At 43.0% G+C, this 27646-nt stretch overlaps 3 protein-coding genes and 1 long non-coding RNA gene across 5 annotated transcripts; 2 read left to right on the forward strand and 2 right to left on the reverse strand.

Annotated features, from left to right (window-relative positions):
• Positions 1 to 13: 13 nt before the first annotated feature.
• fem1b (fem-1 homolog b) lies at positions 14 to 8044 on the reverse strand. The gene is made up of 2 exons (XM_037107351.1): positions 7301 to 8044; positions 14 to 5539 (listed from the first exon to the last, which is right to left on the reverse strand). The coding sequence occupies exons 1-2, from the start codon at positions 7660 to 7662 to the stop codon at positions 3904 to 3906; spliced, it is 1998 nt and encodes a 665-aa protein (XP_036963246.1). The 5' UTR covers positions 7663 to 8044; the 3' UTR covers positions 14 to 3903.
• On the forward strand, positions 5552 to 17706 carry cln6b (CLN6 transmembrane ER protein b). Its single transcript, XM_037107376.1, has 9 exons — positions 5552 to 6563; positions 8947 to 9033; positions 10375 to 10495; positions 10989 to 11087; positions 11194 to 11382; positions 12991 to 13046; positions 13954 to 14076; positions 16213 to 16341; positions 16464 to 17706. Exons 2-9 carry the CDS (start codon positions 8951 to 8953, stop codon positions 16630 to 16632), a joined length of 969 nt encoding a protein of 322 aa, XP_036963271.1. The 5' UTR covers positions 5552 to 6563; positions 8947 to 8950; the 3' UTR covers positions 16633 to 17706.
• LOC119024522 lies at positions 11216 to 15094 on the reverse strand. The gene is made up of 4 exons (XR_005076488.1): positions 15062 to 15094; positions 14629 to 14943; positions 11487 to 11565; positions 11216 to 11331 (listed from the first exon to the last, which is right to left on the reverse strand). It is a non-coding gene; the product is annotated as an uncharacterized LOC119024522 (long non-coding RNA).
• A 1812-nt stretch (positions 17707 to 19518) lies between the features above and the next one.
• Positions 19519 to 26720, forward strand: calml4b (calmodulin-like 4b). Of its 2 annotated transcripts, XM_037107393.1 has the most exons (5): positions 19519 to 19715; positions 19831 to 19861; positions 21864 to 22004; positions 24085 to 24273; positions 25836 to 26720. In XM_037107393.1, exons 1-5 carry the CDS (start codon positions 19713 to 19715, stop codon positions 25931 to 25933), a joined length of 462 nt encoding a protein of 153 aa, XP_036963288.1. In that variant the 5' UTR covers positions 19519 to 19712; the 3' UTR covers positions 25934 to 26720. The 2 variants fall into 2 exon arrangements, with proteins under 2 accessions (XP_036963288.1, XP_036963289.1); XM_037107394.1 differs by lacking the exons at positions 19519 to 19715; positions 19831 to 19861; positions 21864 to 22004 and adding an exon at positions 23583 to 23613 and having other exon boundaries at positions 25836 to 25970.
• Positions 26721 to 27646: the final 926 nt, after the last annotated feature.

Below are 27646 nucleotides of genomic sequence, written 5' to 3' on the forward strand. Positions count from 1 at the left end.
GGAGAACACCTGGTGAATGCAGACAAAAGACTTTTAATTTGACAGCATTCGTTCTGCAGGAAGTTGCCACAGCTGACATCTTTAAACGTTTCCCAACACATGAAGAGAATCTTTGGCTCCATTTCAGCCAGCGACCCGCAGAACAACCGGTCCACGTGTTCTGAAACACAAACCAGTTCCTTCAGGACGCAAAACGGGCTCCTGCGCTGTTAAATAAAAATAAAATTAGCACTCTGAATGGCACGTTATCGTCACATCAAACCCTTCACACCTTCAGCCAGAAGTCCGTCCTGACCAGCTGTAATGCCCCGACATGGTTAACGCTGCTGGACAGATACTTATTGATTAGGACAGATGTTTGCTGAAAAGTTTCTTGATAATCAGTTTCACTGTTGCTGCTTTTGTTCTGAAAATCAACCCCTGAAAACAAAATACTGAACAAACATGGCGTCTTTTGCCTTATATAGTTACATTTTTTCCTCCACCTGATGAGATGATCACAACATCCGATCCAACAAAACTGAGGTGAACAAAAACCCGACATCATGATTCACTTGGCATCGACAACAAACAGCTTGTAAATGGTGATGAGTTCAGAGTCGCACTGACTCGGCAGCTTACACACAAACAAGACAAAATAAAGATGGAGGATGATTATTTTTAGGGAGAGATAAACAAATTTTTTTTCTTCCTATTTTACTGGACTGAGCAGCGTTCATGTGGGTCATCAGTCATCCGGGTCACACTGATCGATTCATCTGAGTGAAATCCACAAATATTTCATTACATTAAAAAGGTGGTAAAACGTCTTGTTAGAAAGTTTGAAACAACAATTTGGCAAATCAATAATCAACTCATCAACCAAACTATAACTGTTTCATGTCACGTTAAATCAAAAGGTTTTTAGATTCTGGACTGCTGGAAAGAACTGTGAAGACGTCTGTGAAACTGTGACTGATGACAAATCAAATCTTCTTAGTTTTCTTGCTGAGAGTTGCAAGTTTAGACGACACAATCCAAAAACCAAAGAGTGAAAACAATCTTGTTTGGTTTGACTAGAAACAAGAAACAGTTTGACCCGAGTTCTGAAGCCGAGTTCTGAACCCGAGTTCTGAACCCTCTGTTCAATACACAGCTCGACCAAACGAGCTGCCACGTGTTAATCAGGAGCTGACGGTTATTCTAACTCTGTTTTCATCTCTGGACTCATGATTCAGTCTGTAAAATTTTAAAAACAAAAATTAAGAAAAAAGGGGAAAATTGCAGGTTCAGAGTCCAGGCCGACATCCTCAGTCTGCTTGATTTCTAAGTATTTAGTTTTGGTGATGACTTTTCTCTGTTTTTAAATCTTCTGACCGAGTGTTTTCAGATTTCAGACTGTTGGCTGAACAAAACGAGTAACATAAGGAGGCGATGCTGCATCGCGGAGCCGAAGCTGGCTAACGTTTGCTCCCTGTTTTCAGTATGTATGCTAAGCTAAGCTAAGCAGCTGCTGACTGTAGCTTTCTGTTCAACAGAAATGAGGATGGAATCAATCTGAACAACAAACTCGCCAACAGATTATTACTTTGATCAGTTATCGACACTGCAGCGACTCATTTTCCTCCCGTCGTCCCTGCGATCAATAAATAATACGACGACAGGCTGTCACGAGCCTCAGATACAAACAACACACAAACTGCCTAATTTCATGGTCCAGATGATCCTGTGGGGAACAACTTGAAGTGGACTGTGTGATGAGATCGTATGTTTGGTGAAGAGCTGATGACTCTCCCATAAAGAAGCACTTTCCCTCCCTGCAGGTCTCCACCGGTCACAAAAGGGGCAGACTGAGCAAACAGCTTCGTTTTCAGCTCCAGCGCAGAATATTTTATGTGCAATCCAACGAGACTTAAAAGGGTTCGTAAAGACCGGCTGGTAAAGATTAATCAGTCCTCAGTGGAGCTTCTGATCGTTACAACTCAGGCCTGAGAGCAGCAGAGCAGCACGATGGGTTTCTGTCTCTCAGCATGAAATCACATCAAACTGACTTCAAGAAGAAATTAATCCAATCTTAAAATACAGACATGTCAATAAAGTGGGAGGAGCCAGGGAGTTTGTGGACTTCTCTCTGAAAGAACATTCATGGTTTCTGTGCTGACATCCTCATATAATCTTTCAAAATAAAAGCTCACGTGCAAGCTTCAATAGAACCATAAAATGACAGTACCAATGTTTAGAAAGTACCCTACGTGGCCAGAGGTTTGTGGACAGCTGCTGATGTGCTGCTGGTAACAGCCTCTGCTCTGTTTTCAGCTGTCTGTTCTACAGATAATGTTTTAAGTAAATAAACTTTTCATTATGGAAGTAAATACAGATCTAACGTCTCTTTCTGACTATTCTTTCATTAATCTCTCTTTCCTGTGAAATAATAGATAGTTTCACCACTGCAGAGAGATCAGTGAGATCAAACAGTCGAACATATCAAAACTGTGTCGAGGGGTCAAACACAGATACTGCATCATTTTCAGGGTGTTAGAAGGTTTGGATGTGGTCGTCATCAGTAGAGCTTTGCAATCAACACTTTTGGCAGCAAAATTCTCCAGAATGGAGCCAAAGAGCGAGCGACCCTCCTCCTGCAGGGACGCCTCGGGACCGCAGCCAACCTTTAACCACCATCTGCCCCTCAAACATTCAATCTAAATCTCTGTGTTCAGCTGTCAGTACTTTCGTAGCTTCTAACTGCATCTCTGTGGTTTGAAGTTCAGTTTCTCTCCTGTGTCCTTTACAGTTTAGTCATGTTCACTTGCAGCTCTTTCATGAGTCGTGTTAAATTACTGCTGGAGAAAAACACGCACAACCTGATTTCACTGCTTAATAACAAACTCTTTTAAATGACTAAATAAAGGGGAGGGCTTTTAATATGAAGCGTTTACAGGAAATCAAATGTGCTCATCTCCAAATTAGCGGAGCTCTGTTGGTAACTAATCTTCAGTAGCACTGCAGAGAGGAAGAGAGTTTACAGCCACTCGTTTGATCGCAGCTCGAGACAAACGTGTCATCAGTTTAAAGCAGGTCGTCCTGCTGTCACGGAAATGCAAATCTCTTCTGTGCTCTAGTCAAACGGAGTCAAACTGAGCCAGTTGATGGAAAAGCCCCATAAAATATGTCTGTTTTCTGTCCATTAGAACTGACAGGTGGTGTTTGTCTGCTCGCTCTGGGCCACGTAGTGTAGATTCAGGGAAACAGGTCAAGAGAAAACGTATTTTCACAAATAACTGCATAATTGCAAACCCTTTAAAATAAAATAAAAAACTGATTGTTAGTAAAAATTCTGTCCAGCAGTCAGATCACGTGTCCTCATTCTGTCTTCTTCCCTCACCGGACCTTTGTAGTTACAGTAAAAACTCAAAACCAGTGAAATCTATTTCTTATATTAAAAAAGATCAGTGTGTGATCTGATCTGTGGGGCGAATGCATGGAAGCAGGCGAGGCCGGGCTTCACTCTGATCATCTGTCCTTCACACTCGCTCACTCACTCAGACTGTAGGATCACAGCAACATGGCGGCTCCCCGCCACGGAGATAAGGCAAAGCGAAAAGCAGCGTGATGATGTCACTGCTGTCCTCTCTCTCAGCACAAACCTGCTGCAGGCGGCTGAAGTTTCCTCTGATGTCTCGCAGCTGCAGCGACAAACTGCACATCAGCCCCAGAGATGCAGACAGACAGCTGCTGGTAGTCAGCAATTAATACTTAAAATAGAACGAGCAACCCACTTTTTTTTTTTTATAAAAATGCTCAAAAACTTTTAGTACTGAACCATCATCCTCAGCACCATTTGTATTTGTTAGAAAATTATAGGAAATTCTTTAAAAAGAACAAAGACTCTGTCCTTGTCTCGAGCCTTCAGCCCGCAGGTCCGTTTCAGTGGAACTCCACGAACTCCTCCAGCGTTTTGGGGATCTGGTTGCGGTAAGTGATCTGGTGCTGCCGGACGGCGCGCGCTGCCAGGCACTTGAGGCTCATCTTCATCTGTGTCTTCAGCAGGATCTCTGACACGCCGGTGGTGCTCTTGTCCAGAGGGGTCTTCTTCTGCTTGTTGGTCATGTCCGTGTGGGCGCCGGCCTCCACCAGGTTAATGATGATGGCGTGCAGCGTCAGGAAGTCACTGATGGGCCGGTTGTACTGGACGATGACGTGCAGAGGGGTGTTGCCTTCGTGGTCGACGGCGTTGACCTGCGCGCCGCAGTCGAGCAGGAGCTTGGTGACCTGGGCGCTGGGGAAGCTGCAGACATCGTTGGTGTGGAAGTCATCGACCGGCGTGGTGGAGCTGATGGCCAGATGGAGCAGAGAGGAGCCTTCACGCGACCGTGGGTCCAGCTGGATCAGGTCGTAGATGTGCTTGTTGATGCGGGCGCGCTCCTCGTCGCCACAGGTGGTCTTGGTGGAGATGCAGGCGAGGTACAGAAACGTAAAAACATTTGACTCATAATTGTCCATGGCCTGAGGCAGCTCAGATTCAGCCGCCGTGTCCGCTCGAGCCATGCTGCGTTGAATCTCCAGCACGCTGCAGCTCAACACCTGCTCCACAGCTGTGGCCAACACCTGCTCCTTCAGGTGGACCATCTGGGAGAACACCTGGGCGAAGCGCAGCAGGTCTTTGTGCGTGTTCCTGTTGCCTTTCTGCCGCAGACGGAGCGCGTGAAGCCACAGTTTGATGCACTGCTCAAACTCCATGTTATCAGCGTAGACGGCACCACGGTAGATGATGGGGTGCGACACGTCAATATTGTCCGAGCCCAAGATACGCTCCCGGATCATCAGCCCCTCCATGTGCAGAGCGTCCCGGTCCACCCGGATGGCCTCCAGGTCTTGCAGTGTCCGGCACTCACGGCGCCCCCCATAGGCCTCGATGGCTGGCAGCAGCTCCTTGGTGATGATGTTTTCTGGATCCCGGTAGCGCTCCATCATGGCTATGTGTAGGTACTGGTACGTCCTCTGGATGTCGTAGTTCTCCCGGTCGTTGGCGAACGAGGCCCCCAGGAGTTCCAGGGCCTCGATGCGGCTGTGCAGGTCACAGTCGGCGTGGGCCAGCAGCAGCTCCACCACGTCTGCTTTGCAGCTCTCTGCAGCCACCTTCAGGGGCGTCATGCCGTGTCCGTTCACCACCATGGCTGCCTGACAGCACACCAGCTCCTTCACTATGTCCAGATGACCCGCCTCAGCTGCAAAGTGCAGGGCCGTGGCCCCGCAGTGGGCCTTGGCATTAGGGTCCGCCCCCTGTTCCAGCAGGAAATTCACTACGTCCGTGTGGCCTTTATAGGCAGCGATCATCAGGCAGGTGTTGTTGTACTTGTTGGTGATGCTGATGTCGGCGTTGTGTTCCACCAGGTATTGGACGATGTCCAGGCGTCCGTCGAAACAGGCGGCCCTCAGGGGGGTGGAGTTAGTGATCGTGGTGTGGTTAACATTGGCACGGTGACTCACCAGCAGGCGCACCACCTCAAAGTGTCCTGCTCCAGCGGCACACCACAGCGCCGTGGCCCCGTCGATGACGTAGCTGCAGGACAGACACGAGACAGACAGCAGGTCAGGACACTCGGCTGGGAAACATGTTGGTAATACATCGTTCACATGATCAGAGACTGTTCACGGTGTTAGATGTTGATATGGTGCATTACAGTAAATTAACAACATCTCTTATGGCTTCAGGGCTGAGACCCAGTTATCAGAAGTCAAGGAGACTGAAAATCATCTGTAGTAAAATGAAAATCTTTGAACGAGCAGCGATTAAATGAACCAATAAAGTTCAACTTACTCAGGTTCTGTTCTTTAATACAATTTTCATCTGCTTCACTTGTGTATTTCTTTTTTCTGCTACTTTAAACTTCATCTCCACTACATTTACTTGATAAATTAATCTAATTACTTTATAAATTCAGATTACTCTGTATATAGGTTATTAATAGTGTCATTTTCAAAATGTGCAACAGACAAAGCCTTAGAATATCACAATATCAGAATAAATATCATATGAAGTGAGTTTGGTTTCGCAGGTTGAGGCGTCGTCTCTCTGAACGATGACGCTTCACACGCCCTCGACCTCCACAGACTCGTGAATCAATCCATTTAATTTCCATGTCAGCAACTGAAGGAAAGGTGTGAGCACTGATACGTTCTTTATTTTAAATGGGTCTTGATCAGAATCATTACCACAGCAGTCAGAGCAGCATCATTTGAAAACTGAGTGAAAACATCTGCTGTGACATCACAGAGGGGGCGTGGCCAGCCGACAGGTTCAGGTTTCCCTGGAGTCTCATTTCATTTCATAACAACCAAAACCAGCGTTAAGGTTACAAGACGTCAGCCTCTGTGAACAATGATGCTGTCAAAGAAAAACTAAAAAGCACGATCGACCTGACGCGACATCTTCATCACATTAATGACTTTAAAAAGCTGATTAGCTCGCTGACGTGCAGTTCTGCATTAGTTTACTGATGTAACATGAATCACCAAGGCTGAAGGCTCCACCTGCAAAATGTGTTTAAATACTGAAGATTACAAACTTAGGGAACAACAGTGATGTGAGTTTGCCTCCATGCTGTTTCTGTACTCGAGACTTTTAGATGTTCTGATCTGATCTGGATTCTTTGATCGTTTCCCACTTAAACAAGAAATATTTGGTTACAAACAAACATGTTCAATAAAATGATTCCAGGATGTGTTGGTGCGATTTTAATCTATATCTTACAGTGTTAAGTATATTTTGAGGCTTATCGAGAGCATTTTGTGAACTGTGACCATGTCAGACAGGATAACTGTGAACCAGACACGTTCAGTTTAGATACTCGGCCCAAATCTGAGATGTTCTGTAACGGTGCTTGTTTTAAGATGAACGGCTGTTTATCTGCTATCAATACAACGATATCTTTATATTGATACATGACCGATGTGGCCTTTACAGGACCAATACCAATACAAATCAGTAGAAATCAAGGAAATCGAATACTGATGTTCATTTGCAGTAAAGATGAAAATCTGAGCAACCAGTGATGAAATAAATTTAAATGTTCTGCTACTTTAAACTTCCTCCTGCATTAATCATCATACCTTTAGTTACTAGTTACTTTGAAGATTCACATTACTCAGTGTTAATATATTACTCACTGTTACCAGTCAGTTTTTTTTATCTTTAGGATCGATTATCAAATTCAAATTCAAGAACTTTATTGTCCACCGGTGTCCTCGGTCCGTCCCCCGCTCCGACCCGAGGGCTGGTTCAGTCCACATTCACTGACATAACCTGAGTTTAAAGACTTACCCGTCAAACCGAACCGTGCCCGTCTGTTCGGTGTCCACTCTGTAGTGGTCCAGGAGCAGCCGGACCACTTTGTCGTGCCCGTTCCGGGCCGCGATGATCAGAGGAGTGGACCTCTGCCCGGCGAGCTGGGTAACATAGCTCAGCAGGTACCGGGTCTCCCCCTCGGAGTGGTTGAGCAGCAGCGCGGCCAGGGTCAGGACTCGGCCCTCGCTGGCTGCCTTGTACACGTAACCGGCCAGAGACTCCATCTGAGCCCGACAGGTAGCCAGGACCTCCGCTTTCTTCGCAACTGGCGCCCGCAGTGTCCAATCCTCCAAAGCGAGCCGCCTCCCATTAAAATGTCGAAAATGGCCCCAGTGCATACATGAAAACTGTAGCTTCTCCGTTATGGCCACAGGAGAAACTTAACTTAACCCGTCTGGTGAAGCTTCACAGCCTGAATCGTCCGATACCGACCGTCCAGCTTCTGGGTTTCTGTGTCCGGACGCCGAGTTTCAGGCGTCAGCTGAGGGAGTTAGCCGGTTAGCTAGCGTGCTAACGTTAGCGAGCTGCTCAACAAACCGACGCGTCTGAGTTCCGAGAGGGATTCAAACTCACCGGCGGTTTGTTACCCGCCGTGAACACAAACCTCCCGCTGCTGTTTGTGTCTAAAAATCAAAAGAGGCCAAAGATTTGAGAAACAACACACCAGCACTTTCACCCTTTGATATCTAGTCATTTGCCGGAAGTTGCCGTTCAACGTAAAAATACCTCCGACTGGAACACTCCATCTGATAAACGTTCCCGCCGTCTTTTTTTTTTTTTTTTTTAAAGCTTTATTTCACCGTTTCAATGACACAAAATGCGCAGAGGGATAAAAACAAACAAACAAACAAAAAACAAACAAAAACAAACACAAACAAAAAGAGAAAATAGAAAGAAAAATACAAACATAAACGAAAGAGGACAAAGAGGCTCACGTGACATTTGAGACAGCCACATGTTAAAAAAATGAAATATTTAAATATCTTTTTACACTAGTAGCTAGACAATGTTTTTATAAATGGCAGTGATTTGGTATTTTTTTGTTTTTTTGTTTCAACCAATAAGTATTTTCTCTGTGACTGCTGTTTCATTCTTCTACCTGATGTTTGTAACCTGAGCTGCCATCAGTCACACGTTTTTCTTTCGCTCATATTAAAACAGGTTTAAGTGATATTCGTGGTATTTACAGTGAACCCCAGAGGGAGCATAAGCTTCTAACTGTGTCCATCTGAGCCCAGATTAATGCTGTCTAATAAAACATCAGGAGCAGGTTTATACAGATTACAGGCTTATCTGCTGGCAGATGAACCTGCAGTTTAACTCTGAGGCTGAGGGATTTATCAGCACATAATTCAGTTTTGTTGCAGCTCAAGGGAGTAACCATCTTTTTTACAGCTTCAGAGGAAACAGTAAGGAGGGAAACATCAAGATCACATCACAGAGGAGGATTTATATGTGAAATCTCGTCTGGATGAACGATGGAGGAGGTTTGCAGGCCGCAGCATCAGGATTCTCACCACAGTTGACCTAATTGGCTCTGGTTGACTCTCTGATTTACTGTATGCGATCAGGCCTGTGACGCTGCAGCTGGTGTGATAACAGTCAGACTCCTGGTGTTACAGAGAGATGGTGACCTGGAAAAGAGAGATGCAGCCGTCCATCCGGAGGAAACAGAACTCAGTTCTGCATGCAGCAACTTTCATGAGCAGGTTGGTAAGATTAACTTTTCATCATGAGACAGACTCAGAGTCAGTTATTATTACAGGTGTCTATAAATAATCACACAGTTCTGTTCAAACATGCAGATCCTGTTTTTCTTTGGTAGCAACCAAACCGCAAAAGTTCCTCCAGAATATGAGAAACTGTGCGTCACTTTATTCAGATGAGTTCAACCTCCCGAGTGTTTCAGGTCACGAGCTGAGAACTGTGAACCAGACTTCCATCAGCGGAGGAGATCATGATTGGATTGATACTTTTGGGTGAACTGTTCCTTTAATGTCTTATTCTACATGAGCAAGGTCGCAACGTTATTTTCAGAATCACCACAGTAACTTTCACAACTTTAATCTTAAAATCTGAGAAGTTCTGGAGCTTCACTCAGCACTAAAACAGACGCTGAACTTGTTTGTTTTGCCTGTAAAAAGAAGTAAAACTGGATACATGTGTTCCATCTTTAGACTTTAAACTGTGCTGCAGTATTCACGGCTGGCTCCTCTCTGGATATTTGACTGTGGATGTGATTATATTGTGAGCGGTGAATCAAAATGAAGCAGCAGGACATCATATCTGTCCTCCGCTGGGCGTGTGACAGAGGAACTGAAGAGATTAGAGCTCAGGTGTTTGAGGATTTGGAGGCAGAGGTCACAGCTTCCTCCAGCTGCTGGTCTGTTCAGTTCTTCCTCTGTCAGCCGGCAGTAACTCTGTAAATGTCTGTCTTTCCTTTTCATCAGGCTGACCAACTATACAGACACATACCACTGGACTTACTGTGGTTCTGTTCCATTCAAGGACCAGTAATTCAATAATTCATGATGATGGACAAACTAATCTTCAGATATTTTCAGGCATGATGCATCTTATGCATCTGAGCTAAAATGTTATTAAGAGTTTTATAATAACTTTCGACATCTTCCTGATGTGACCTGCTGCTTTCTGCTGCTCCCTGTGTTTGAATGCACTCATGATGAAGAAGCATTTTAAAATATAATCTGCATTTACACATTTGGTGTAAAACTGTATTGAACACAGCAACATGTTGTTCTGTCTTTGTCCTGAACCCAGAGTGAAACGTTAGCCTGAGCTGAGCTGTGGCTCTCCTGATAACACTTTAATGACTGCGCCTTTTTTGTGTGTGATCTATTATTCGCTTCATGTTTTGGATCTCGTCGCTCTCCTTCTTATCTCAGCAGATTTTGGCTTTTTTTCAGAGCCTCTGATCTCAAACAAATCCCATCATGCATTACAGGATTTAAGCAGCCGGTCGGGTCTCTGATTGCATCGTTAGCTGCTTCAGTAAATCATGAATCCATCCATGTCTCTGTGTTCTGCAGCCGCTCGGCCGGTTCTGTGGAGATGGAGGAGGTTCTGTTGAATCCCCGGTTCCACCTGGACCTCTGGCTCGCTTTCACTCTCCAGAACTGGATCCTGGATGTGGGCCGGCCTGTTGTCACGGTAACAAGATAATGAGTGGTGTTTAGTGCTGCAGGAGAAATGTGTTGTTTTATTGATCAGCAAGTTTATTTGAGGAAACAGAACATCATCTTGTGTTTTCAAGAGTTCCTTCACCCAACGACTGCTGAACGTCTAAACAAGCTTATTAAATCAGGTAAAAGTGTGACATCACCTGTTTCTCACTGAGCACAGAGCTCAGAGAAGAAATCTGTGCAGTGAAAGAACTAAATTTAATGCAGAACCTCAGCAGAACCACTGAAGGAGCTCATCCCTCACAGGAGACGCTGCTGAGAAAATAAGTTTTGGGACCTTTAAACTTTCTTTCTGGGTTCAAACATCCTCAGCAGAACCATCTGGTTCACACAGACAGCTCATAATAAGTATTCCTGAGAGAAGCTACGCTCCCTTCATCCTGTCTGAAATGGGTATAAATCATAAATGTTATTTGAGTCTTTAAAGGAGAAATGAAACATGAGGTGGATGTTTCCTGCAGCTCGTCCTCCCTGCAGACTGGACTCCTCTGAACCGTCCCGGTGCTGCAGAATACCTCCACATCCTGTACAACATCACCGCACCGCTCATACTGCTCAAAGTGACTGCAACACACACTGAATAATAATAACAATAATCACGTTTATTATATATTACAATAAATTAGTGTAGTCATACTGATCTCAGTCAAACATCTGTCCATACAGATGCTTGAACGCAGCCCGAGGACGCTGCCCCGCACCGCCGTCCGCCTCGGCGTCATCACTGTTGTCATGGGGACCAGCCTCCACCTGGCCGCCGACTCCATCACCCGCCGGCTGATGCTGATTGGCTACCAGCTGCACCTGTCGGTCAGAGACAACCCGGTCATGAAGAACCTCAAACCGTCCTCTCTGGTAGGTGCTGCGTCACAACAACAAATACATTTGTGATTCTTTCAGGTCTTTTATGTTACACTAGTTTTCAGAGAGAGAGAGAATACACATGAGCCCGTCCAGACCTGGTTCTGACATCTGTCCTCAGTGATCCGATCCTGAGCGACCACTTGTCCGTCTCTGAGACAAACAGACTCCATGTTTCTACTCAAAGACAGAAAGAAGTTCATGTAGAACATTTGCTGAATGAACAAGAAGGTCCAAATAATGCAGAATGAGTCAGAGACAGAGTTTCACAGAGTTTATAAAGTGTCTCCAACTCAACAACTCACTAAACTGACACATTTGTTAAGGGAGTCTGGGGACTTTCTCCACCACTCCAAGACGTTGCTGCTAAATGTTAATTATTATCATTGTTGTGTCTCTTTGTCATTTTGAGATTTGGTGTGAGGAGTTTTTATCCTCAGAAAACCAGAGAGGTAAAAACAATGTTTTAAATAAATGATCCAGTTATTTTCCTGTGTGTGAGACGAGCGTACATCTTTCCACTCTGGTTACAAAACGTAGCTCACAGGTCTGAACCTGTGTGAGAAAATAAAAAGATTAAAATCAGAGTTTACTTGCAGAAATGGATCAGTCCAGTCAGTTCAAACACTGCTCAAGCAGCTCGGCCAAAACTGAGTAGTCCAAAAAAACGGCTTAAAACCCAAGAGATCAAAAACACACGAGGAGAAAGACGAAGTGCTGATGAGACGGGGAGCTCACAGACACGAGAGGAGGGACAACAAGACAGAACTGAGAACCGACAACAAAACCTTCATGAGACGAGACGCTCCTGTAGATGTTTTGTTCTGGAGGATATATTCTGCGTTGTATTTTATGTTTATATCAAGATGAATTAAACTGAAATGTCAGACTGATGGCACAGTGTCCGCTTCAATCAGCAGAGATGAGTGAAGGGAGTAAAGAACGTGTTGATTCCAGCAGGTGATGTGATGATGAGTCCTGTCAGAAAGTCTTGAACTTTGAATGAACTGAAGGCAGCGAGTCGATCAGACCGAGCCTGTGAAGGATTAAACCTGCTCACTGAGCAGCTGCAGCTTCATCTGAGCACACAGAAAAAATAACTGTACAAGAAAAAAGATTCAAGTGGGATACAATTACATCTTGTTTAGTAGGAAACATGTTTATACATGTCTGGTGTTCTGAGAATAAAAAGGATTAAACCATAAGTCCCAAATCTCTCATTGCTCATAAAAGATTAACAGAATTGGACAGAAACAGAGACGAGCAGCAGTGAGGGAACTGTTATGAATATGAATATGTATATATGCTAAAATATTCACAATGTGATACAGAAGTTAATCCAGATCTGAAGGTAGGTATCTTAAACTATGATTATTATCACAGCTGTACAGGTTTGTCTCATTTGTCTTAAAAATGAATTAGTTTGGGGAAAGTATGAAAAATTAATTAGTTAAAATTGGATTTTGTGACTTTCCCGTCACAACATAATAAGAAACAACACAAAACAAACATCAGCAGCAGGTATTTTAATTCTCCTCTAAAGACACAACACCGAAGACGACTTCCGTCTCTCAGACTGATGAACGTTGTTTTGTTTTGCAGATCGACGCCTTCGAGCTTCTGTTTTACTACGACGACACTCTGGGTCATCTGATGTGGTGAGAACAACCCGAATCATTACGACTGTTCAGACTGTTGCACCAACAGAACCACAGAACTCAACGATTGAAGGACACGTTTGAACATGTCTGACTTCCTGTCTGTGGCTCTCAGCTCATTGATTCCTCCTGAAGACGTAAATCTTTAAGCACCAATAAAAACTCAAGTGTAGTTTTTATTCAAATCCAACAGGAGGTCATGAATCTGTTGGGGACTGAATCCACATTCAGTTGGTGTTCAGGGTGACGGAGGAGCAACAACTCGTCAGTGTGTTTTTAATGAAGCTGTCAGAGCGATTTGTTGTCGTTCGTTGTTATTTTGCTGAGAGCAGATATGATTGTTTTAATGAGTCCGGATGTTTGCATGGATTTAGAGTCTGGTAGCATTTTATTTACTTTAGTTTAATTACTTCCGTGTTTAGTTTTGTCTCGTTAGAGTCTCAGTGGTCACACTGTGGACAACCTGGGCTCTACAGGTGGAAGGACAGGTGCAGGACCATGATGCACTGGGGCGGGCCTGGTGATTCCTTTGTCCTTTGCTTGCTTTTTGGAAATTAAACCATGAAAACAAAAGGAAGTTCTCTCTCCTGCGTCACAAGCCCAGGTGATCGCTGCTCACACGGTTTGTCTGGTCCGAGTCTCAACGTGTCGACGAGAAGAGAAATATCAATGTGTCCTTTAAAACTTTTGTTTGTCAGTGATTCTAACTGAAGGTCTTGAGGAATTGTGTTTATTAATCACTTTTTAAAACTGAACATGAAGACTTAAAATATGATGTTTTGTTATAAATGCATGAAGGGGATGAATCTCTCAGTCGGACGACAGAATCAGAACATTGTTTGGGTTTGTGACAGATGACGTCTGTGATCAGTCGTGTCAGAGACTTGAGCTGTTGTTTCTCCTGCAGGTATGTTCCTCTCTTCCTCGTCCTCTTCCTCTTCTTCAGTGGTTGTTTCAGTCACAGGAAACAGGAGGAGAAGACGCCGGCAGCAGCGTGGATGCTACTCATCCCCAACGCCGCCTACTACTGGTCAGACTGCCTCACTGCTACACCACACCAGGCCTGTGAGCTGCCACGGGCCCGGCTCAGTCCCCCGTCCCTCCTCTTCCTAGTTAAAACAATCTATGTTCGCATTTACACGTCATACAGTAACAATAAGGTGAAACATAAACCATGAAATTATCAAAACCATACATAAAAACATTAAACCAGCAGACAGGAAAACAATATTGACCCATACGCCTCGTTTATTTTCCAGTCTCGTCTCTTCAACTGCTTCTAAAACATTTTGCTGTCAGAGGAGATATTTTTCAGAAGACGTCCTGTTAAAGAGGAAGAATGTATGTGTTGTATCACCTCAGAGAGAAAACTCTCAGAACAGTTCATTTTTGTAATAAATCAATCAGTGAGAAACAAACGGAGTCATTGGGGAAAACCGCGTTCTCTGGAAGTGGTGATTACCTGATCCATCGGTGCTGCAGGTGCATAAATCTACATTCAGTGTGTGTTAGGAGATTTGGCTGAACTGTCTGAGGAGGAAAAGCTCGAGCTGCATTCTTCGCTTGACTTCACTTGACTTACTTTAGATTCTGAGCCATGCAGACAGATGTCCAGCGGGACGGCAGCAGACGGAGATTAGATTCCTTCTTTATTGACGTTTAACACAATCTGAAGAGCTCAGGGGTCGACCGGCAAAGACAAACCAAACAGAAACTACTTTAAAGATTATCTCAAAGGATCCGTGACGGCTTCGTTTCCTGTGAAGCTCCAAAAATGTTTTGTGGACTGCGAAACTTCATCCGACTGGGACGAGATGAGCAGTCAGATATTTGTCAAACTCAGCAGGATTCATCCTCTGGGTGCCAAACGTTTGAACCGCATGTCTTCACAGTCCGTCTGGTAGTGTTGACATATTTGAGCAAAGTGGTGGAGCGAGACACAAACGCAAAGTTAGAAACATGTGATTTACTTTAATGTCAGTATATAAAGTGAGTGTCAAGAGATCAGCCATGACCTCTTAATTCTGAGTGCTGACGTCTGAGTGTCGACCCTCCAGAGAAACCGACTGTAACCAGTGTCTGTTGAACACTACACCAGCACCTGAGGCTGTGTGTGTGTGTGTGTGTGTGTGTGTGTGTGTGTGTGTGTGTGTCCAGGTGTTAGTAATAATTGATCAGGTAGTTCTCAGGTGTTGCTGACTAATTACTCTACTCGCTGAGGACAGCACTTCAGGATGAAAGAAGAATTAAAGTCAGCAAATTAATCACAACTAATGAATCCTCCACATTCCTGCTGACTGTAGTTTGGAAAATAAAACTTCATTTTGAAGACGTTTTACTTTTCATTTATTTTCGTTTCTAACACTTAATTCTTTATTTGGGCAGTTTGAAATGAATGTTCAGCTTCTTCACATGGTGGATGTTAAGTCTTGTTTAGAGACTGTTAATAGAATCATCTTTCCAGAGAGTTATAATAGAAGAGTATGTGTTCTCCAACAAATGGAGATAAGAGCTGAATTAAATATTTAAACTTTTATCCAAGATTCCACACCAATTTGACCAGAATTTGCTGTTTTCAGATATCATCGGAGATTGGAGCGTCATCTGGCACAAAACTGCATTAACTGAGGCTCCTGATGTGAAACACTTCACAAAAAACAAAAAGACACATTTCACACAAACTAAATCTACAGTTTTGTTGCCACAAACAGGAAAAAGTAAAAAGTCCTGATGGCTCGTCAAAAATATCAAACCTTCTTGTAATGAAATGAGCTGGCTGCCAAAAACACGGCAGGTAAATATTTCCATGTGACAAACTGGTGAATGTTTGATATCTTGTTAAAACATCTGGTTTTGTTGCGTCAAACATGTCTTCACATGTTGTGACGTCTATTCAAAAAGATCTCCAGATGTCTTGTAACAGACGGGGCTGTAATCGTCTCCTGTCTCATAGAAAATAGACAGTTTTGTCGTTACTTACAAGACAGGAAAAGTCTCCTCAAAAATATCCAGTTGTCCTGTCAGAAATGTCCCGAGGTCTGGTCAACATATCCAGTGGATTCACACTAACAAGTGTTGTAATGCATTCTTGGAAGTTGCTCACTGGCTCGGCCCGGCTGCCACAGAACCACCATCAGCTCCACCTCCTCCCTGTGTCTCCCATCAGGTACCTGATCACTGAGGGACAGACCTTCATCCTCTTCATCTTCACCTTCTTCGCCATGATGGCCACAGTGATGCACAAGAGGAGGCGGGGCATGGTTCCCGATGGCAACGGCCTCCTCACGCTCTACAGGTAGGTGTCCACACTGGCTGACGAGAATCTGAGTCTGTGAAAATATTTTTATTAAAAGGAAGTCTTGTGAAGTGAAATTCAAATACTTCATCCAGATGTGACGCTCTGTTGTTCCACATTAGTCCGAGCTGTCTGGTTGGTAGTTTCTCCGCAGCTCTGGTCCTGGTGGCGGTCTGGGTTGCCTGGCTGTGGAGCGACGGCGTCCTGAGGAAGAAGCATCCCGGCCTGATCTACGTTCCACAGCCTCGCACCGTATACACACTGTACCTGCAGCAGAACAACCACACATAACACACCTGCTGCTGTAAACCCCGCCCCCCCCCAACAGACTCAATGTGTCTGTAATCGGACCAGAGGAAAGCGGAACCACAGGCTCTGCAGCCAGACAGATGTGAACGGACAATCATTGGACCTCCACTGCTCTGCTAGTGACGTTCAAATGTTGTATCAGTCTCAGACTGTGCCGACCGTCTGGCCTCAGTGTCTCATTCTGACCGATTCTGTGGAGACCGAGCTGACCTGACCTGCTCAGACGGCCTGTCGGAGCTGCTTCTCATGTATTTAATTTATATAGATTTTCCATTATTCTCATCTAAACTGGGCCCAGTGTGTGACCCCGACCTGGCGAACCCCCACTGGGTTTAACTGTTGTTTTTCATCTTGGCTTATCTGATCAAGATTAGCCTTGTTTCAGAGTCACCATTTAATCCTACTGCTCTACGGCTCGGTTCAGGAGCAAAGTCGCCGTTGCCTGTATTTTATTTCCCCACACGTCTGCTTCTCCTGTCAAACCATCAGATAAAGACAGAAAACCCTCTTCAGCTGTGGGTGAAGGGAAGGATCCAGAACAACTGGAGAGAAAAGAACACTAACAATATAACAACATGCGGACGATGGACCGGCTCCAGCCTGAGGCGACGACACAAAGGGGGGAAAGACGCTGATATTATTATTATAAGTAGTAATAGTACTATACAAATATATTCATGTATTGTTTTGTGTTATTGTCTGTGTATTTTGTGACACTTTTGTCTAATTTGCGCCCTTTGTTGTTGTTTTCGTTTCCACATTGCGCTGATAAAGAAACCCCCTCTGTACGTTTCTGAAAATCACAGATATGTTGAAGTTTTCTATTTTTAATGTTACGACTGCGCTGGGCTATGGTCTGGTTAGGAGTTAGATACAGAAACCACCTGGTTAGAAGAGGGAAAGATTATGTTATTGTGTTACGATGCCACAAATATGGCTGAATATTGTCCTGATGTAATGTTGTGATATGGTCTCAAACAGTGTGCTCTGACACCATCATCCCCTCCACTTCCTGATATGAATTACAGCTCATATTGTAGAAATTCTCTATGTAAAGAGTATGAAATGTACAAATTTCAATGTATAGTTGTTTGCAGAAATAAACTGAATGTTTGCTGAATGTGTGACGTTCAGCTGTGTTTCCTCTCAGCAGCACAGGAGCGAATGTTTTCCTGCGGATCTCTTAGTGGTAAATGATTTTGCAGCTTTGAGGAGGCGTGTGGCGAATCACAGCTCAGTCACACAATTTGGAGGCAAAAACATTGTGCATGTGGAACATTAAGATTTATCCCATTCAGGCGTGCAGCATCTATACGTCATTGTGCTCAACACATCATTCAATCCACCTTAAAGGAAGCACACAGCCAGATTTCTACACCCACAGCAACAGAAATAGAGCAGAATGTAGTAATGGGGAGGAGGTTCGTTTGCAGTTAATGACCTGGCGAGGACACAACTGAACTCTGTCACGCTGCCGTCTGCACAGCTCTGAACATCAGCTTCTCCTAACATCTGTTCCTACAGCGCTGAATAAATCTGTGTTTGTTTTCTCATTTTGCTGCTTGTTCTGTCTTCTAATGCCCAGCTGAAGGCAACAGGTTTACATTTACTTTTCTTCTGGGGATTTATTCAGGGAAATGCAAATTGATGTGGAGGAATCATAGAGATTTAAAAAACAGCATGAAACTGATTCAGAATGATGCTTTTAAACAAGTCAGACTCATGATGGACAGTTTTATAAAAGGTTGGATTTCTTTGTTTCTTTAAATCCAATCACAGTTGTGTTGGAAACACAAAGTTCAGGGTGCCGGTGGGAACCCCTGGCAAAACATCTGTACCACTGGTGACAGGTTAGTCTGGGAGTAACCTGCCATTTCCAGCCAGTAGGTTGTTAGCATGGAGGTTGTTGAGGGTTATAACCACAGTCTGCTTCAGTCCCAGCTGACAACAGTGTTGTTGTTAATGTGCTACAAAAGCAACGTGTTACAGTAATATATTACTTTATTTGGGTTCAGTATGTTAGAATTGGCCATGTGTTAGATCCATAACATACAGGCACCCAAGTAACAACTAACTGCTGCTAATTATTGCGTTCATTAGCTTGTTTAGCTATGAAGCTAGGTGTTTGAGACTGTGAGCTTGGAGCACCGGGGGAGTTTTACACATATGTACACCGCTAACACAGGCGCTTCAGACCTGGAGGGGCTAGCTGGTTAGCGTGCTAACTTAAGACATAGACGTTATAATGTCAATAAATGTTCCTTCAAATTGAGTGAGAGGCGACTTCTCCAGCTGTTTTGTAACTGCAGCCCAATGTTGAATTGAAGAAAAATAATGAAAATCAATACATTTTGATATATAGTGATAGTAAAAGGTTTTATAGTCAACAGAGGCCAGGTTAGTACTTTAGAGTTGTCACCAGATACAGTAAAACCTCTCTGAGACTCACTACAGTTAAACTGTCCAGACAGCCACATTACATCATTCATGTGATGTTGTTGTCGTCTTTTTTTGCCCGCAAAATTCCAAAACAATGAGAATATTTCCACAAAGTTAAGCTGCTCGCTGCCATCTCGCTGCACTGAATTAGGTCACTAATCCACACTGACACACCTGTAGGTTTACCTTCTGCAGCAGGAGAGACACAGACACAGAGACGATGCTTCATGGACTAACTTACTAAAAAACTAACTACATAACTAAGAACTAAGGTGTTGCGCTACTCTTTACAAAAAAACCCCAAACAAACAAAAAAGTAACCTGAAAGTATTCTAACTGATCACTTTGTAACAACAAAGACCGTTATTTCAATTTGAACCTCATGTTGGACGAACTTGTTTCATGTAGAAGTTGTGCTGTGGAGTAAAACCTACCAGTGCGTGATGAGCAGCAGCGTGACAGCAGAGGGAGGAGCGTGTCCTGCCGTCCTCATGGAGTCCCAGCGAGGATCCTCCGTCCACTTCACCTCTGTTACATTCCTCATCTTACACCGGCTGGGATCAGTTTCCTGAGCTGAGTAACAGAGTTGAGAGCCGCCGCCTGCTCGCACACACGCTGACACGATGGTGAGATAATAACTGAGTCCTCTCTGAAGCTTCATGCCACCATCCAGATTTCACCTGCAACCTACCTCCTGCTTCATCACTGTTCACTCATGTTGTTTGTCTCTTTTCATCCCAGGCAAAGTTCCTGACACAGGATCAGATTAATGGTAAGACTGTCACATGTGACTGCTGCGTGAGTGAGTGCTGTAGGAATGACTGCCGAGAGTTACTGGAGTAACAACAGCCACTGATGACGTGCGTTTAGTGTTTTATCAGAGGATTTCTCTCAGCAGTGTTGGTATTTGATCAGACTGGACAGTTTTCTGTGTGCCGGCCTCATTATAACGCAGCACTTGTTTCTGTTCAGGCTGATTCATGCAGCGATCTGTTGGCCGACTTCCTCGACCTGCTAATGTGATTAAATACAAAGGTTCAGCATGTGAACGCAGCTTTTAGTGTAACAAGGAGACACTACATTCAGACTGTTGTCTCTGACTCAAAGGAAAGACCAGTTAATGTGGGCTTCATGTCTTTGTTCCTGTAAAACTGTCCAGTTCAGCAGCTAAATTAATGAGTTGTGCTTAGTAACTAATTGATTGGCAGTCTGCCAGTTTGCTCATATTCATGGCTGCAACTAATGAATGTTTTTATTGTTGATTGTTCTGGTGATTATTTCACAGATTCATGATTTGGTCCAGAGACAGATATTAAACACATTTTCTCACTGTTCCCGAGGTGACTGCATCTCTTTAGCTGCTGGACGCTCCACTGTGCTCAGCAGCGAGTCTCTAACTGTGTCTGTCTGCTGCTCGCTGCTCAGCAGGTCAAGTACCGAGTACCGCTGCTGCTGGAAACACTGAGACTGAGTCAGACAGAAGAATCCAGAACCAGGAGCTAAAAGAGACACTACACTGTAAATGACTTTGGGCGGTTTTCAAATGCTGCCGTAAATATTTGAGTTAATTAATGTTGGTTGAAAAGTTTGTTTGAAATCCTCTTTTAGTTCTTTTTGAACTTGAAAATACATCCTCAGTTATCTGAAGATATTAAGTTGAATTAACGACTGTTCGTGACGCCGACAGTCATTACAATTAAATTTGAGTTTTTAATTGCAGCAGCTCCTGCTCCTTATGTTGACCAACTCAAGATGAGATGATGAAAGTGTGAATGTTTCATAAAGACTGAACTCAATTCTTACCCTTATCATGGTCAGCATGTTGGTTAAAAAAGGAGCCATAACTTCCCTCAAAATTAAAGACAAGCAGAAAGTTTCCATAACGGATGTTTTCTTCAAACTATATAAAAGTCTTTAGAGGTTTACCTCTCAAAAAATGCATGCTGGGAAGTCTGCCGTTCATGCTGATTATTTCTAATAGTTGATTAAACTCTGTACATTCATCCAACTCATCATTTAAAGTCAAATGACTTCAAGTTAAAACAACTCATGTTTATAATTTTGGATAACAAATAAACTACAAACTTTAAGTTAAATCAACTGGTAACACCTAAAGCTTGCATTTTTAAATTAAGTATTCTCTCTTTTACTGTTTCTCTCTCATGTTCCTGCAGCAACATCTGCTCAGCTGTCATGATTGACTTTCATTTCAGATTCATGAAGGATTATCTGGAAACTCTGAAACTACTTTTGTTAATAACACATAAATGTGATGCATCATTTCACCCTGAAGGCAAACACCAAGCTGTGCGTATTAAAGTATTAAGAATATAGTATTTTTAATCCTCTCTGAACCTTCTCAACTTTTTTATCCAGCGTCTCATATTATTACACGCTGGATGTGCATATGATCACAGTGTGTGTGTGTGTGTGTGTGTGTGTGTGTGTATGTGTGTGTGTGTGTGTATATGTATGTATGTATGTGTGTGTTTGTGTGTGTGGAAGCCCCCTCTTTAAGAAGTAGACATCACTGAAGGTTACGAGTCCCTTCTTGGCAAATTCTTTAAAAAAGAAAACCCCCAAAAAACAAAACACATTTGGAGTAATATTACAGTAAAAGACCTTAAAAGAAGCATTTCTATTCTGTTTTTTCAAAATGACCTGAAACAGAAGGTCCCCTCTGAGATAGTGGGGAATCTTAGTGCCTTGTTGGCTATATTGACCTGTATGTGTGTGTGTGTGTGTGTGTGTGTGTGTGTGTGTGTTTGTTGCAGAGTTTAAGGAGTGTTTCTCTCTGTACGACCGCCAGCGTAAAGGGAAGATTGAAGCCAAGGAGCTGATCACAGTGATGCGATGCCTCGGGTCAAGCCCCACCCCCTCTGAGGTCCAACGACACCTGCTGAGCCACAACATAGGTACCTGTCTCATCTCATCTGTCTGACTGTCTGTCTGTGGTCCTATTCTTTCAGATCCAAACCTCAAAAAAAGTGTCTAAAAATTCAGGAAACACTCTGCTGTCTCGTCATCAGAATAATAAATAACCTTTGACTTCTAATCAAAGAACCAGATGTTTTCAAGGACACATCTATATTTCTGCAGACCACGCCTGAGTTAAACCTTTGGGTTTATGCTCTTGTTAGGTTGAAGCATAAAAAACACTTGGTCAGGAAAACACCATGATTTGCCTTAAATGACCTGTTTCTGTCAGTACGATCACAAATAGAAAATGGACCCTGACGTCTCATTAAAAACATCCACTGCTACATGGACACTGGTTGTCAGCAGTGACATTAGAATTAGTCCATATACATTTAAAGTGGGCATGATAGGACACTTTCTGTAAAAATGTTGATATGATTTGTAAGAGACATTTGGATCTGATTAACATTTTATCCTGGCAACTGGGATAAATTTTCCAGACACCTGAACTGAGCTGCTCCTAACTTCAGATGGTGAGATTTAAGGCTCTCTGACACAATATGCAAATGACACTGTGAAAGAAATATGTGTGAAATAATTGCCATTAATCAGAAACCATCATTGTGTCTCTGAACACGCTGTCGTTATTGGTCCTCATCACAGTTTCACAGGAACATTAAACAGGAGCTTCAGTCTGAATTAATGGTGGCAGAGAGGTGACCTGTGCCAGACGGCCAGCTGTGGTTCTGTTCCGCTGAACAACAGGAGGCTGCAGCCTGTGGTACTGATGACATGTGGAGCTGTTTCTCAGGTCCTGTTCAGACCTGGTATCAACATCCACCTGTCTGTTTAAACTAATCCAACCATTGAACTAGTCACCACAACAAAACCAGACTCCCTTAACAAATCAGCTAATTTTAGGAGTTGTTGAGTAGCGTGAAACTTTACAAACATCATGAAACGATATTAAAGACAGTTTCTGAATCATTGTGTCCTTGTTGTGAATTCAGCATTAAACCAGAAGCTGAAGTTGTTTGTCTCCTTGTAAAAAGTGTCAGTTTGTGGCAGCATGTCTGTACCAGCCTGTCTGCTTCTGTGTCTAAAGTGCTAAAGTCTTACCTGCCAACATTGATCAGCTGTTTAAACACACTGTTTACACTGATTTCACCATTTACACTCCATTTATGAAAGAAGAAACATGTTATTGATCTGAACATGTCACATGTTACAAAGACACTAAACAGGAACAATATAGGCGACTTCTTTGTCCCCGTGGAGAAAGTCCCCAGACTCCCTTAACAAATGTGTCAGTTTAGTGAGTTGTTGAGTTGGAGACACTTTATAAACTCTGTGAAACTCTGTCTCTGACTCATTCTGCATTATTTGGACCTTCTTGTTAATTCAGCAAATGTTCTACATGAACTTCTTTCTGTCTTTGAGTAGAAACATGGAGTCTGTTTGTCACCCACCCATGTTTATTCTTTAAAAAGGTTCAGTATCTTCCTCAAACAGCTGCTAGCCACTAGTTTCTTTTAAAAATAGAACAAACGTGAGGGAATTTGTTGGGGACTATTTTCACCAGTGGATTAATCCACATTTGCTCTGGTGAGTCTTTGGGGCTTGAACCAAACTCGATGAGGAGCGGGTGGAGAGAAATCTAAATTGCCATGTCGTGAACTGACTAAGATGGTTTTTATGTTCTCTCTTGGCAGGAGCATGAACATCTTCGTGTTATTATGGTTTTAATATTTCTGTCTGTAGACAAGAAGCCTCAGATGTTTGACTTTGTCTGAATCATATTTAGGAAATCTGAAGGGAAACTCTGTATTACCTCTAATTAACATCTCAGTTTCCACTCAGACAGTTTATTCAGCATATTTGAACATCTTATCTGATGCTCTTTACATTCTGTTTTACTGCTTCACTGTTTGAACAACTCATGCTCACTGTGTGATATTACTTCCTCCCTCCATGAATCTTCTGATGCTTCCTCCTGCAGAGATCAGTCATCTCATCTTTTCTCCTGGTGATATCAGAGATGCTGGTTCAAGTAAAAAAAAATATTTTTTCGTGCAGATTGGGCCGGAGAGCTGGACTTCTCCACCCTCCTGAGCATCATGCACCGGCAGCTCCAGCAGGAAGCGCCGGAGGAGGAGATCCTGGAGGCTATGAGGATGGCTGACAAGGAGCAGAAAGGCTTCATCCTCGCCTCCGAGCTGAGAGCCAAACTCACCGGGCTGGGAGAGAAACTGACGGATCGAGAGGGTGAGACAACAACCACATTTGTTCTTTAAAATCTGGAACTAAATTCAGATTAATGTCATATTTTTAAAAATTTTTAATCCCCTGGGCCCCCGTCAGTTTTTAATCCTCCATCGTTTTGTGTTGATGTTTTCTTTGTTCTGTTGTTTCCAGACATTTTTTATCTCTTTTCTTTTATTCTGCTTGTTTCTGTCCCTTCATTTTTAATCCTGTTACGTGTCCTCCACAAAATTTAAGAGAATCAGAGTCTGGTGGGAATTTTCAGTTATTGCGGATAATTTAAGAGAAGCGAAGATAAAAGACACATTTAATGAGATTAAGTTTTCGTTTCATTCTCATCAAATGAGAGTCAGACAGTTGCAGAACTACTCAGCACAAACATATTTACAAGTGAGAAATCTGCCTGTGAGGTAAAAATATTTCCAGTGAGCTTGTTTCAAGATGTTATTAAATCAGTATCTGTGATTGAAGTGTTGCACTAAGACCAACTCAGCAGACCTGTTTCTACCTACATGGGTGTTTTCACTCATTCCACCTGATTAGATCTCAGCTCAGGTGAAAATGCTACAGGACCGACCTTTACGCTGTCAGTGTCATTCTTTATTTGTAACTGCAGAGTTTTCAGGATCATCAATTGTTTGTTTGACTTGGATGGTTTGACTGTTTACAAGTTGCCTCTACAAGTGTCTGAAGGTGCACATACGCACAACACATCCTTGTACCTGAGCAGCTCACTAGGTCGTTTGGCAGTGACGCTCACTGTTTGGTAACATTGAGGCGAGAAAACTGCGAGCAAATATACTGTAGTTTGGGTTAAACGGGGCTCTATGCAACAAGTTCTAGCAATTTTACGTGTATTAATCAGTTTTTTATGAGACATATGAGTTGAACTTACTTAATGCTGCTGGACTTTGCGAAAAACTTAATTCACATTTTACCCAACAGTCCAACAGATGCCTCTTTCAGCTCCACTAACAAAAAGCAACAGTAGCTGTAGCCTACGTTACACACTAGGGCTGTCCTGATTCATGCTACACGATTATCACGGCCAAACAAATTCACATCAATGATTATCATGATAATCGATCAGAATTTAGGAAAAAAAGACCCAGCAATCAAATCTGTCTTTAAATTAGTTCACCGTGTGTTTTGTCTCTGTTTTGGCAATTAACTTCTTTTTAACCCTCAAAGTGTAGAGAAGTGCGTACATACGAAACTGCAGCCACATTACTTCACTAATATATGTAAGTTAAAATGACACACTGTTGACTTTTGGTTACACAACAACCCGACCACCATCCCAACCTCCTCCATGTTTTTATCCATTTACACCCCAACTCCTGACTTCTGCCTCTAATTGAATTCACTACATCCACTCAAAGCAGATGACCAACAAGAAAACATAAAAATGGGTCATTATCTGCCTTTCCAGATGGAGACAGGCTTCATGCACACCACAAGACAATTTAATGTGTTTAAGGCTCCTATAGGGATATTTGAAGGAGAAAAATTCCACAGACTAATGTAACGAACATTGATTGACAGCTATGTTTCTGTGTTTTCAGTGGACGAGCTGCTGAAGGAGGCGGGTGTTGGAGCTGATGGGCGGGTCCACTGTGAGCAGTTTGCTAAAGCAGTGACACGCTGGACTGAGAAGCACTGATGTCACTGACGCCATCATCGCTGCCGCTTAACACATGAACTGACCCAGCTGACCATTACAGTTTGTGTTATATCTGATAATGTTTGTACCTCAAAAACAGGGTCTTAATTAGATAGTGGAGGTCATGATGTCACCTGCTGCGTTCCAGTCAACATCAGGTCGTCATTTTCAAGCTGAAATTTTCTACTTCTGACCTCCAAGCGTTCAAAGTGCATAACGTCAAAATTGAACAAATTCTGAAGAGGAGATGAAGTGACATCGTGAGCTTACAGACAGCTGGACCCTCAGCAGTGCATTATAATAGAAATGGAGGAGGATAAACAGCACGAGAGGTCACTTGTTTTATTTATGTTTTAACATTTCTAAATGTTCCATACAGACAGATGAAGCTGCCTCGAGTTGTGTTCCATGGTTGAAACACAGCATCCGTCAGTCTGTCATTCAGCTCCTGTGTCACCGGTCATCCTGAGAAAAATGAAACGTGTTCCTGTGCTTCATTTTGTGTGTTCTCAGACAAACTGACTGCAGCAGTCGATACAAGACATTAAAATGATTTTGAAGTTGAATGATCTCTGAGCTCAAAGCGGCGCGAACATGAACATGTGTCTCATCTTTCTTTAGCTTGTTTATTTGTGTGTATTGAGTTTTGCACTAAAATCCAACTCAACAGACTTGTTTCTACCTGCGCAGGTGTTTTCACTCATTCTGCCCGATTAAATGATCCTTTCTTTGGAACATTTACACGCAACACATGTTCAAAAGTGTGTTTTTCAGCTCTGATGTTATATTTAAAAGGATCTGTGGCCCTGAAGTTTTTATGCAGAACCAAATAATTTGCAGATGTGACAGAACGTCATTAATACTGAACAGAATCAACATGTGGTTACAAGAAAGTAAAAACTAATGATATAGATTCATGAAAAACACAGATTCTTTGCTCTATTAAAGAAAACGACAAACTATTTGAATGAATAAATGTTGTAAATGATCCTCTGGGTTTTTTTGATTTTCAGGCAACATTTGAACCCAAAAACAGTAAAAAATTAGACCAGGCTGAGAAGACGCAAGCAAGACAATCAACAACGTGATGACATTTACTTTATGAAATTCACAGCACAGTATATGAAGTACAGCTGTGGGATTTTACAAGGTCACATCAAGTCAATAGTTTTTAGGTTTTATGCAGTTTTATGGGGGAAAGTTCTCAATACATGATCTGAGCATCAGAATCCCTCTAGACTGACTGGAAGAGATTCAGATCACCTGTTCAGGTGTGCAGACTGACTCCTGATGTGGGGGGGTTCTCCTCACAGCCAATCAGGTCAAGAGGACGCCCTTTTCTGAAGGCTTAAGAAAGGTGGAAAACAGTAGACGCGAGTCATTCTGAATCCTGTGTTCACTTGCTGCAGAGTTAAATGTCTCAGGTTTTATCAGCATGATGCTCTGCTCAGTTTGGACCCTGTTCACATTCCTCTGATTAAAGGAAGTTTTGAGTGCTATGCAGCCTTGTTTAGTCAATATTAAAAAAGTCAGTGTTCAGCCATGTTGTGGACATAAGTTTCAAACAACTCCATCAACAATGAAAAACCTGTTTCTGTTCCCACCTGCCTGAAATCAAACCCCATTAAAATGCCACAGAACTCGGAGTGTAATTATGCTGAACACAGGCTCTGTGAAATGATGTTGTGAAGCATTTGTGTCGTGTAGCGTTTA

This window comes from Acanthopagrus latus, chromosome 8, assembly GCF_904848185.1.
Source record: "Acanthopagrus latus isolate v.2019 chromosome 8, fAcaLat1.1, whole genome shotgun sequence".
NCBI lineage: Eukaryota > Metazoa > Chordata > Actinopteri > Spariformes > Sparidae > Acanthopagrus > Acanthopagrus latus.